This window comes from Ascaphus truei, chromosome 21 (assembly GCF_040206685.1).
Source record: "Ascaphus truei isolate aAscTru1 chromosome 21, aAscTru1.hap1, whole genome shotgun sequence".
NCBI classification, from domain to species: domain Eukaryota; kingdom Metazoa; phylum Chordata; class Amphibia; order Anura; family Ascaphidae; genus Ascaphus; species Ascaphus truei.
This window is the reverse complement of record NC_134503.1, coordinates 277422-290428: the sequence shown is the minus strand read 5'-3', so window position 1 is coordinate 290428 and position 13007 is coordinate 277422. Positions and strand designations below refer to the sequence as shown.

Here is a 13007-nt window from a genome sequence, read left to right as displayed (position 1 = left end):
CTGATTGCGTCTCTGATGGGGGTTTGTTATTCCCTCTTCCCTGATTGCGTCTCTGATGGGGATTTGTTATTCCCTCGTCCCTGATTGCGTCTCTGATGGGGATTTGTTATTCCCTCGTCCCTGATTGTGTCTCTGATGGGGATTTGTTATTCCCTCTTCCCTGATTGGGGATTTGTTATTCCCTCTTCCCTGATTGCGTCTCTGATGGGGGATTTGTTATTCCCTCGTCCCTGATTGCGTCTCTGATGGGGATTTGTTATTCCCTCTTCCCTGATTGCGTCTCTGATTGGGGATTTGTTATTCCCTCGTCCCTGATTGCGTCTCTGATTGGGGATTTGTTATTCCCTCGTCCCTGATTGCGTCTCTGATTGGGGATTTGTTATTCCCTCGTCCCTGATTGCGTCTCTGATTGGGGATTTGTTATTCCCTCGTCCCTGATTGTGTCTCTGATGGGGATTTGTTATTCCCTCGTCCCTGATTGCGTCTCTGATTGGGGATTTGTTATTCCCTCTTCCCTGATTGCGTCTCTGATGGGGATTTGTTATCCCCTCGTCCCTGATTGCGTCTCTGATGGGGGTTTGTTATTCCCTCTTCCCTGATTGCGTCTCTGATGGGGGATTTGTTATTCCCTCATCCCTGATTGCGTCTCTGATGGGGATTTGTTATTCCCTCTTCCCTGATTGCGTCTCTGATTGGGGATTTGTTATTCCCTCGTCCCTAATTGTGTCTCTGATTGGGGATTTGTTATTCCCTCTTCCCTGATTGCGTCTCTGATTGGGATTTATAATTCCCTCGTCCCTGATTGCGTCTCTGATGGGGATTTATTATTCCCTCGTCCCTGATTGCGTCTCTGATTGGGGATTTGTTATCCCCTCGTCCCTGATTGCGTCTCTGATTGGGATTTATTATTCCCTCGTCCCTGATTGTGTCTCTGATTGGGGATTTGTTATCCCCTCGTCCCTGATTGCGTCTCTGATTGGGATTTATAATTCCCTCGTCCCTGATTGCGTCTCTGATGGGGATTTATTATTCCCTCGTCCCTGATTGCGTCTCTGATTGGGGATTTGTTATCCCCTCGTCCCTGATTGCGTCTCTGATTGGGATTTATTATTCCCTCGTCCCTGATTGCGTCTCTGATGGGGATTTGTTATTCCCTCGTCCCTGATTGCGTCTCTGATTGGGGATTTGTTATTCCCTCTTCCCTGATTGCGTCTCTGATTGGGGATTTGTTATTCCCTCTTCCCTGATTGCGTCTCTGATTGGGGATTTGTTATTCCCTCTTCCCTGATTGCGTCTCTGATTGGGGATTTGTTATTCCCTCTTCCCTGATTGCGTCTCTGATGGGGATTTGTTATTCCCTCTTCCCTGATTGCGTCTCTGATGGGGATTTGTTATTCCCTCTTCCCTGATTGTGTCTCTGATTGGGGGTTTGTTATTCCCTCTTCCCTGATTGTGTCTCTGATTGGGGGTTTGTTATTCCCTCTTCCCTGATTGTGTCTCTGATTGGGGGTTTGTTATTCCCTCGTCCCTGATTGTGTCTCTGATTGGGATTTGTTATTCCCTCTTCCCTGATTGCGTCTCTGATGGGGATTTGTTATTCCCTCTTCCCTGATTGCGTCTCTGATGGGGATTTGTTATTCCCTCTTCCCTGATTGCGTCTCTGATTGGGGATTTGTTATCCCCTCGTCCCTGATTGCGTCTCTGATGGGGATTTGTTATTCCCTCTTCCCTGATTGCGTCTCTGATTGGGGATTTGTTATCCCCTCGTCCCTGATTGCGTCTCTGATGGGGATTTATAATTCCCTCGTCCCTGATTGCGTCTCTGATGGGGATTTGTTATTCCCTCTTCCCTGATTGCGTCTCTGATTGGGGATTTGTTATTCCCTCTTCCCTGATTGCGTCTCTGATGGGGATTTGTTATTCCCTCTTCCCTGATTGCGTCTCTGATGGGGATTCGTTATTCCCTCGTCCCTGATTGCGTCTCTGATTGGGGATTTGTTATCCCCTCGTCCCTGATTGCGTCTCTGATGGGGATTTGTTATTCCCTCTTCCCTGATTGCGTCTCTGATTGGGGATTTGTTATTCCCTCTTCCCTGATTGTGTCTCTGATGGGGATTTTTTATTCCCTCTTCCCTGATTGGGGATTTGTTATTCCCTCGTCCCTGATTGCGTCTCTGATGGGAATTTGTTATTCCCTCTTCCCTGATTGTGTCTCTGATGAGGATTTGTTATTCCCTCGTCCCTGATTGCGTCTCTGATGGGGATTTGTTATTCCCTCTTCCCTGATTGTGTCTCTGATTGGGGGTTTGTTATTCCCTCGTCCCTGATTGTGTCTCTGATTGGGATTTGTTATTCCCTCTTCCCTGATTGTGTCTCTGATGGGGATTTGTTATTCCCTCTTCCCTGATTGTGTCTCTGATGGGGATTTTTTATTCCCTCTTCCCTGATTGGGGATTTGTTATTCCCTCGTCCCTGATTGCGTCTCTGATGGGGATTTGTTATTCCCTCTTCCCTGATTGCGTCTCTGATTGGGGATTTGTTATCCCCTCGTCCCTGATTGCGTCTCTGATGGGGATTTATAATTCCCTCGTCCCTGATTGCGTCCCTGATTGCGTCCCTGATGGGGATTTGTTATTCCCTCTTCCCTGATTGCGTCTCTGATGGGGATTTGTTATCCCCTCGTCCCTGATTGCGTCTCTGATGGGGATTTATAATTCCCTCGTCCCTGATTGCGTCCCTGATTGCGTCCCTGATGGGGATTTGTTATTCCCTCTTCCCTGATTGCGTCTCTGATTGGGGATTTGTTATTCCCTCTTCCCTGATTGCGTCTCTGATGGGGATTTGTTATTCCCTCGTCCCTGATTGTGTCTCCAATTGGGATTTGTTATTCCCTATTCCCTGATTGCGTCTCTGATGGGGATTTGTTATTCCCTCTTCCCTGATTGCGTCTCTGATGGGGATTTGTTATTCCCTCTTCCCTGATTGTGTCTCTGATGGGGATTTGTTATCCCCTCGTCCCTGATTGCATCTCTGATTGGGGATTTGTTATTCCCTCTTCCCTGATTGCGTCTCTGATTGGGGATTTGTTATTCCCTCTTCCCTGATTGTGTCTCCAATTGGGATTTGTTATTCCCTATTCCCTGATTGCGTCTCTGATGGGGATTTGTTATTCCCTCTTCCCTGATTGCGTCTCTGATGGGGATTTGTTATTCCCTCTTCCCTGATTGTGTCTCTGATGGGGATTTGTTATCCCCTCGTCCCTGATTGCATCTCTGATTGGGGATTTGTTATTCCCTCTTCCCTGATTGCGTCTCTGATGGGGATTTGTTATTCCCTCTTCCCTGATTGCGTCTCTGATGGGGATTTGTTATTCCCTCTTCCCTGATTGCATCTCTGATTGGGGATTTGTTATTCCCTCTTCCCTGATTGCGTCTCTGATGTGGATTTGTTATTCCCTCTTCCCTGATTGCGTCTCTGATTGGGGATTTGTTATTCCCTCTTCCCTGATTGTGTCTCTGATTGGGGGTTTGTTATTCCCTCGTCCCTGATTGTGTCTCTGATGGGGATTTTTTATTCCCTCTTCCCTGATTGGGGATTTGTTATTCCCTCTTCCCTGATTGCGTCTCTGATGGGGATTTGTTATTCCCTCTTCCCTGATTGTGTCTCTGATTGGGGGTTTGTTATTCCCTCTTCCCTGATTGCGTCTCTGATGGGGATTTGTTATTCCCTCTTCCCTGATTGCGTCTCTGATGGGGATTTGTTATTCCCTCTTCCCTGATTGTGTCTCTGATTGGGGGTTTGTTATTCCCTCTTCCCTGATTGCGTCTCTGATGGGGATTTGTTATTCCCTCTTCCCTGATTGGGGATTTGTTATTCCCTCGTCCCTGATTGCGTCTCTGATTGGGGATTTGTTATTCCCTCTTCCCTGATTGCGTCTGTGATGGGGATTTGTTATTCCCTCGTCCCTGATTGCGTCTCTGATGGGGGATTTGTTATTCCCTCTTCCCTGATTGCGTCTCTGATGGGGATTTGTTATTCCCTCTTCCCTGATTGCGTCTCTGATGGGGGATTTGTTATTCCCTCTTCCCTGATTGCGTCTCTGATGGGGATTTGTTATTCCCTCTTCCCTGATTGCATCTCTGATTGGGGGTTTGTTATTCCCTCGTCCCTGATTGCGTCTCTGATGGGGATTTGTTATTCCCTCTTCCCTGATTGTGTCTCTGATTGGGGATTTGTTATTCCCTCTTCCCTGATTGTGTCTCTGATGGGGATTTGTTATTCCCTCGTCCCTGATTGCGTCTCTGATGGGGATTTGTTATTCCCTCTTCCCTGATTGCGTCTCTGATTGGGGATTTGTTATTTCCTCTTCCCTGATTGCGTCTCTGATGGGGATTTGTTATCCCCTCGTCCCTGATTGCGTCCCTGATGGGGATTTGTTATTCCCTCTTCCCTGATTATGTCTCTGATGGGGATTTGTTATTCCCTCTTCCCTGATTGGGGATTTGTTATTCCCTCTTCCCTGATTGTGTCTCTGATGAGGATTTGTTATTCCCCCTTCCCTGATTGCATCTCTGATGGGGATTTGTTATTCCCTCTTCCCTGATTGGGGATTTGTTATTCCCTCTTCCCTGATTGTGTCTCTGATGAGGATTTGTTATTCCCTCTTCCCTGATTGCATCTCTGATGGGGATTTGTTATTCCCTCTTCCCTGATTGGGGATTTGTTATTCCCTCTTCCCTGATTGTGTCTCTGATGAGGATTTGTTATTCCCTCTTCCCTGATTGGGGATTTGTTATTCCCTCTTCCCTGATTGCGTCTCTGATGGGGATTTGTTATTCCCTCTTCCCTGATTGTGTCTCTGATGAGGATTTGTTATTCCCTCTTCCCTGATTGGGGATTTGTTATTCCCTCGTCCCTGATTGCGTCTCTGATTGGGGATTTGTTATTCCCTCGTCCCTGATTGTGTCTCTGATGAGGATTTGTTATTCCCTCTTCCCTGATTGCATCTCTGATGAGGATTTGTTATTCCCTCTTCCCTGATTGGGGATTTGTTATTCCCTCGTCCCTGATTGCGTCTCTGATGGGGATTTGTTATTCCCTCTTCCCTGATTGGGGATTTGTTATTCCCTCTTCCCTGATTGCGTCTCTGATGGGGATTTGTTATTCCCTCTTCCCTGATTGCGTCTCTGATGGGGATTTGTTATTCCCTCTTCCCTGATTGTGTCTCTGATGGGGATTTGTTATTCCCTCTTCCCTGATTGCGTCTCTGATTGGGGGTTTGTTATTCCCTCGTCCCTGATTGCGTCTCTGATGGGGATTTGTTATTCCCTCTTCCCTGATTGCGTCTCTGATTGGGGATTTGTTATTTCCTCTTCCCTGATTGCGTCTCTGATGGGGATTTGTTATCCCCTCGTCCCTGATTGCGTCTCTGATGGGGATTTGTTATTCCCTCTTCCCTGATTATGTCTCTGATGGGGATTTGTTATTCCCTCTTCCCTGATTGGGGATTTGTTATTCCCTCTTCCCTGATTGCATCTCTGATGGGGATTTGTTATTCCCTCTTCCCTGATTGGGGATTTGTTATCCCCTCGTCCCTGATTGCGTCTCTGATGGGGATTTGTTATTCCCTCTTCCCTGATTATGTCTCTGATGGGGATTTGTTATTCCCTCTTCCCTGATTGGGGATTTGTTATTCCCTCTTCCCTGATTGCATCTCTGATGGGGATTTGTTATTCCCTCTTCCCTGATTGGGGATTTGTTATCCCCTCGTCCCTGATTGCATCTCTGATGGGGATTTGTTATTCCCTCTTCCCTGATTGGGGATTTGTTATTCCCTCTTCCCTGATTGCGTCTGTGATGGGGGATTTGTTATTCCCTCTTCCCTGATTGGGGATTTGTTATTCCCTCTTCCCTGATTGTGTCTCTGATGAGGATTTGTTATTCCCTCTTCCCTGATTGCATCTCTGATGGGGATTTGTTATTCCCTCTTCCCTGATTGGGGATTTGTTATTCCCTCTTCCCTGATTGTGTCTCTGATGGGGATTTGTTATTCCCTCTTCCCTGATTGCGTCTCTGATGGGGATTTGTTATTCCCTCTTCCCTGATTGTGTCTCTGATTGGGGATTTGTTATTCCCTCGTCCCTGATTGCGTCTCTGATTGGGGATTTGTTATTTCCTCTTCCCTGATTGCGTCTGTGATGGGGGATTTGTTATTCCCTCTTCCCTGATTGGGGATTTGTTATCCCCTCGTCCCTGATTGCGTCTCTGATGGGGATTTGTTATTCCCTCTTCCCTGATTATGTCTCTGATGGGGATTTGTTATTCCCTCTTCCCTGATTGGGGATTTGTTATTCCCTCTTCCCTGATTGCATCTCTGATGGGGATTTGTTATTCCCTCTTCCCTGATTGGGGATTTGTTATCCCCTCGTCCCTGATTGCATCTCTGATGGGGATTTGTTATTCCCTCTTCCCTGATTGGGGATTTGTTATTCCCTCTTCCCTGATTGCGTCTGTGATGGGGGATTTGTTATTCCCTCTTCCCTGATTGGGGATTTGTTATTCCCTCTTCCCTGATTGTGTCTCTGATGAGGATTTGTTATTCCCTCTTCCCTGATTGCATCTCTGATGGGGATTTGTTATTCCCTCTTCCCTGATTGGGGATTTGTTATTCCCTCTTCCCTGATTGTGTCTCTGATGGGGATTTGTTATTCCCTCTTCCCTGATTGCGTCTCTGATTGGGGGTTTGTTATTCCCTCTTCCCTGATTGCGTCTCTGATGGGGATTTGTTATTCCCTCTTCCCTGATTGTGTCTCTGATTGGGGATTTGTTATTCCCTCGTCCCTGATTGCGTCTCTGATTGGGGATTTGTTATTTCCTCTTCCCTGATTGCGTCTGTGATGGGGGATTTGTTATTCCCTCTTCCCTGATTGCGTCTCTGATTGGGGATTTGTTATTTCCTCTTCCCTGATTGCGTCTCTGATGGGGATTTGTTATTCCCTCTTCCCTGATTGCGTCTCTGATTGGGGGTTTGTTATTCCCTCTTCCCTGATTGCGTCTCTGATGGGGGATTTGTTATTCCCTCTTCCCTGATTGCGTCTCTGATTGGGGATTTGTTATTTCCTCTTCCCTGATTGCGTCTCTGATTGGGGGTTTGTTATTCCCTCTTCCCTGATTGCGTCTCTGATTGGGGATTTGTTATTCCCTCTTCCCTGATTGCGTCTCTGATTGGGGATTTGTTATTCCCTCTTCCCTGATTGCGTCTCTGATGGGGGATTTGTTATTCCCTCTTCCCTGATTATGTCTCTGATGGGGATTTGTTATCCCCTCGTCCCTGATTGCGTCTCTGATGGGGATTTGTTATCCCCTCGTCCCTGATTGCGTCTCTGATGGGGATTTGTTATTCCCTCTTCCCTGATTATGTCTCTGATGGGGATTTGTTATCCCCCCTTCCCTGATTGGGGATTTGTTATTCCCTCTTCCCTGATTGTGTCTCTGATGGGGATTTGTTATTCCCTCTTCCCTGATTGGGGATTTGTTATTCCCTCTTCCCTGATTGTGTCTCTGATGGGGATTTGTTATTCCCTCTTCCCTGATTGCGTCTCTGATTGGGGATTTGTTATCCCCTCGTCCCTGATTGCGTCCCTGATGGGGATTTGTTATTCCCTCTTCCCTGATTGCGTCTCTGATTGGGGATTTGTTATTCCCTCTTCCCTGATTGCGTCTCTGATGGGGATTTGTTATTCCCTCTTCCCTGATTATGTCTCTGATGGGGATTTGTTATTCCCTCTTCCCTGATTGGGGATTTGTTATTCCCTCTTCCCTGATTGCGTCTGTGATGGGGGATTTGTTATTCCCTCTTCCCTGATTGGGGATTTGTTATTCCCTCTTCCCTGATTGTGTCTCTGATTGGGGATTTGTTATTCCCTCTTCCCTGATTGCGTCTCTGATTGGGGATTTGTTATTCCCTCGTCTCTGATTGCGTCTCTGATGGGGATTTGTTATTCCCTCTTCCCTGATTGCGTCTCTGATTGGGGATTTGTTATTCCCTCTTCCCTGATTGTGTCTCTGATGGGGATTTGTTATTCCCTCTTCCCTGATTGTGTCTCTGATTGGGGATTTGTTATTCCCTCTTCCCTGATTGGGGATTTGTTATTTCCTCTTCCCTGATTGCGTCTGTGATGGGGGATTTGTTATTCCCTCTTCCCTGATTGCGTCTCTGATTGGGGGTTTGTTATTCCCTCTTCCCTGATTGCGTCTCTGATGGGGGATTTGTTATTCCCTCTTCCCTGATTGCGTCTCTGATTGGGGATTTGTTATTTCCTCTTCCCTGATTGCGTCTCTGATTGGGGATTTGTTATTTCCTCTTCCCTGATTGCGTCTCTGATTGGGGATTTGTTATTCCCTCGTCCCTGATTGCGTCTCTGATGGGGGATTTGTTATTCCCTCTTCCCTGATTATGTCTCTGATGGGGATTTGTTATTCCCTCGTCCCTGATTGCGTCTCTGATGGGGATTTGTTATCCCCTCTTCCCTGATTATGTCTCTGATGGGGATTTGTTATCCCCCCTTCCCTGATTGGGGATTTGTTATTCCCTCTTCCCTGATTGTGTCTCTGATGGGGATTTGTTATTCCCTCTTCCCTGATTGGGGATTTGTTATTCCCTCTTCCCTGATTGTGTCTCTGATGGGGATTTGTTATTCCCTCTTCCCTGATTGCGTCTCTGATTGGGGATTTGTTATCCCCTCGTCCCTGATTGCGTCCCTGATGGGGATTTGTTATTCCCTCTTCCCTGATTGTGTCTCTGATTGGGGATTTGTTATTCCCTCGTCCCTGATTGTGTCTCTGATGGGGATTTGTTATTCCCTCTTCCCTGATTTGTTCGGGAATAGACGATCACAGTTCAATCTAGTTTGACATTTCACCCTATAGAGATGTTAGTACAGCAATATGGGGCTACTCCATAGTATTGAGGTAATATGTTGTTTCCAGTGAGCTGTGTATGTATATAATACCTCTTCAAGAATAGAAGTGATTTATATATTGGTTGCTTCAGGCTGCATCTGGTGTAGTATATATGAGTTTACAGGCAAGTATTTGTATAGTCTTACCCCTGGGCTCTGCTGCATGGACCGAAGTTGACTCCCGGTCCTCACATGTACCCGGTGCTGTACCAATGCCTTTAGATGTTTCTCCGCAGCCTTCCACAGCCATTTTCTTACTGATTCCTCAAGCGGACCCGTCCGGGGAGATTCTCCTTCTCCTCTGTGCTCCAATCTCCGCTGCTTCAGTCCTCGCACTTGCTCGGTACCGGATTGGTGTTCTTTCTGGTTCCCAGCCTGACCCGTAGGCTTTCCCGGCTTCGTGCACTGGTCTAACCACAGGTCTCTCCGGCAATGTTGGAAACTCCCTTCCTTAGTGTAGGTTCTGGCACCGGGGATCGCACACAGCTGTGCAGGAGAACTACGGGTCCTCACAAGGTTTCAGGTGAATCTCTTAATCACCCTACGCGTTTCACTTGGCTTCGTCAGAGGTTCAAATTATTACTGCATATAGCACCTTTTATAGTGATCACTGGTGCAATTACCAGAATTTGCATATGGCATTTCTAAACTTATTTCTGAAACATTTCTCTTTCATTTGCACAGCTGTCATTCTGTTTAAATGTATGTACTTGTAAACTGATCATAGAAGACGGATAGATACCTCCACTGATATTTTGGACAAAGTTTTTTGGAGTTAATAGATTCCCACCTGCAATAGAATTCACCCCCCCCCCAGATGCACACTTACACACACCCACAGGCGTGCACTTTCACGCACTACCCCCCCCCCCACAGGCACGCACACACAGGCGCGCACTTAGACGCACCTCCCCTCCCCCCCACAGGCGCGCACTTACACGCACACACCCACAGGCGCGCACTTACACGCACCCCCCCCCACAGACACGCACTTACACGCACCCCCCCACACAGGCACACACCCCACCACAGGCGCGCACTTACACGCACCCCCCCCCCACAGGCACGCACTTACACGCACCCCCCCACACAGGCACACACCCCACCACAGGCGCACACTTACACGCACCACCCCCCACAGGCGCACACTTGCATGCACCCCCCTACAGGCGCACACTTACACGCACTCCCACCCACAGGCGCGCACTTACACGCACCCCCCCCACAGGCGCGCACTTACACGCACCCCCCCACACAGGCACACACTTACACGCACCCCCCCACACAGGCACACACTTACACGCACCCCCCACAGGCGCACACTTACACGCACCCCCCCCACAGGCGCGCACTTACACGCACCCCCCCACACAGGCACACACACGCACCCCCCACAGGCGCACACTTACACGCACCCCCCCACAGGCGCACACTTTCATGCACCCCCCTACAGGCGCGCACCTAAATGCACCCCTCCCCACAGGTGCACACTTAAACGCACCCCCCCAGAACAGGTGCACACACATACCCACAGGCACACGCTTAGACACACATCTACGCATACACCCCTACAACCCTATAAACACGTGCACAGTGTGACACTTACTGACAGGTCATACAGCTGGATGAAGTAAGAGCGCCGGGGATTGTCTTTCACCAAGCACAGGATGCCACTCTGCTGCTTAGCCCAGTGATCACTGCTGTGCGGTAATGCCAGGAATAGCTGTGCCACTGTGGTCGCCAGGGTCTGAGAGAGGGGGGTGTAAGAGAGGTGTACAGAGGTATATTTAATGGAGACCAATTAGGGTCAAATGAAATCCCGGCTTTATTGCGCCTTTTCCTTTAACACGGCAAAACATTCAAAATAAACAAACATATAGGGCCTCATGCAGAGAGCATCGTTATTTCAAAACTCGCCATTTTTTGTTCAATTTCCTTCAGAAAACGGCATAAAATGGCGAGTTGCGAAAAACGCGCCATTTTTTTATTTCTATGTTTAAAACTCGCCTCGCGGCTGGCGAGAACCTCCATCGCGCCATTTTTAAAACTCTCCGAATGCAGAGAGGTGCGAACGGCAAGTAGCGGCTGTTCGCGCCAAAAAAAGGCGCGATTCTCGCATTTTTGCCGCGCCACGAAAATATGGCAAGATGGCGCTCGCCGCCTATAGTAAAGGAGAAAAAAAAGGCGCGAATTTGTTTTTACACGTTTCTGAAGCGCGCATCTCGCCAATTTAAACTCGCCACACGCATCCATGTTAAACATAGCAGAATTCGCACTTTTCTGCATATGGAGAATAAAACTCTCCAAAAAAGCTACTTTTTATGAAATTCGCCATTTTTAAAATTCTATGCTCTCTGCATGAGGCCCATATATTCGGATATACAACAGTCCAACAAGACAGTCTCTGATCTGCTTCTGTTGTAGCTGCAGGGGAGGCCTCTCTGCTCTCCTGGGTCAGCACCCGTGTGTGCTGTGGCACTCTCTGTGTCCAGTTATAGAGGTCTTGTCCCCTTGTCTTGCTGTCGGCATACAGTCCTTCTGTGTGCTTCAAGACATCATCTTTTCCTCAGTTCAGCCCAGTTGTGGGCTAAGAAAATCTCAGCAGTCCTCTTTCTCTTTCTGTCAGCCTAAATGTGAGCTAAGGAATCTCTTTCCAACAGGAGGCTTACAGACTTAATTGGCCAGGTGGAGTCTGGTTAATCGCCTGCTGCACTTAACCAGATCCCTGCTGGATTTTAGAGAGAGTTTCTTCAACAGGGATAAGTCGGGGTCAGATGTGTGTGTGTGCTGTGGGAGTGTTCTCGCACGTGTATGTGCTGGGGGAGTGTTCTCGCACGTGTGTGTGCTGGGGGAGTGTTCTCGCACGTGTGTGTGCTGTGGGAGTGTTCTCGCACGTGTGTGTGCTGTGGGAGTGTTCTCGCACGTGTGTGTGCTGTGGGAGTGTTCTCGCACGTGTGTGTGCTGTGGGAGTGTTCTCGCACGTGTGTGTGCTGTGGGAGTGTTCTCGCACGTGTGTGTGCTGTGGGAGTGTTCTCGCACGTGTGTGTGCTGTGGGAGTGTTCTCGCACGTGTGTGTGCTGTGGGAGTGTTCTCGCACGTGTGTGTGCTGGGGGAGTGTTCTCGCACGTGTGTGTGCTGTGGGAGTGTTCTCGCACGTGTGTGTGCTGTGGGAGTGTTCTCGCACGTGTGTGTGCTGTGGGAGTGTTCTCGCACGTGTGTGTGCTGTGGGAGTGTTCTCGCACGTGTGTGTGCTGTGGGAGTGTTCTCGCACGTGTGTGTGCTGTGGGAGTGTTCTCGCACGTGTGTGTGCTGTGGGAGTGTTCTCGCACGTGTGTGTGCTGTGGGAGTGTTCTCGCACGTGTATGTGCTGGGGGAGTGTTCTCGCACGTGTGTGTGCTGTGGGAGTGTTCTCGCACGTGTGTGTGCTGTGGGAGTGTTCTCGCACGTGTATGTGCTGGGGGAGTGTTCTCGCACGTGTGTGTGCTGTGGGAGTGTTCTCGCACGTGTGTGTGCTGTGGGAGTGTTCTCGCACGTGTGTGTGCTGTGGGAGTGTTCTCGCACGTGTGTGTGCTGTGGGAGTGTTCTCGCACGTCCCTGTGTGTGTGTGTGTGCTGGGGCGAGTGTTCTAGCACGTCCCTGTGTGAGTGTGCTATGGGAGTGTTCTCGCACGTGTATGTGCTGGGGCGAGTGTTCTCGCACGTCCCTGTGTGTGTGTGCTATGGGAGTGTTCTCGCACGTGTATGTGCTGGGGCGAGTGTTCTCGCACGTCCCTGTGTGTGTGTGCTATGGGAGTGTTCTCGCACGTGTATGTGCTTGGGCGAGTGTTCTCGCACGTCCCTGTGTGAGTGTGCTATGGGAGTGTTCTCGCACGTGTATGTGCTGGGGCGAGTGTTCTCGCACGTCCCTGTGTGTGTGTGCTATGGGAGTGTTCTCGCACGTGTATGTGCTGGGGCGAGTGTTCTCGCACGTCCCTGTGTGTGTGTGTATGTGCTGGGGCGGGTGTTCTCGCACGTGTATGTGCTGGGGCGAGTGTTCTCGCACGTCCCT

General features: G+C 49.0%; 1 protein-coding gene across 2 annotated transcripts in view; it reads right to left on the bottom strand.

Moving 5' to 3' along the window:
• Positions 1-13007, bottom strand: part of WAS (WASP actin nucleation promoting factor) — a 47379-nt gene that overhangs the window by 10437 nt on the left and 23935 nt on the right. Inside the window, exons 1-2 of one of the 2 annotated variants that reach the window (XM_075578295.1) lie at positions 10567-10702; positions 9108-9459 (exon numbers count right to left, since the gene is read on the bottom strand). In XM_075578295.1, the coding sequence (XP_075434410.1) occupies positions 9108-9459; positions 10567-10577 (363 nt within the window). In that variant the 5' untranslated portion in view covers positions 10578-10702. Of the gene's footprint in view, positions 1-9107; positions 9460-10566; positions 10708-13007 lie in introns of those variants that run through there. The other variant, XM_075578296.1, reaches the window with a different exon arrangement.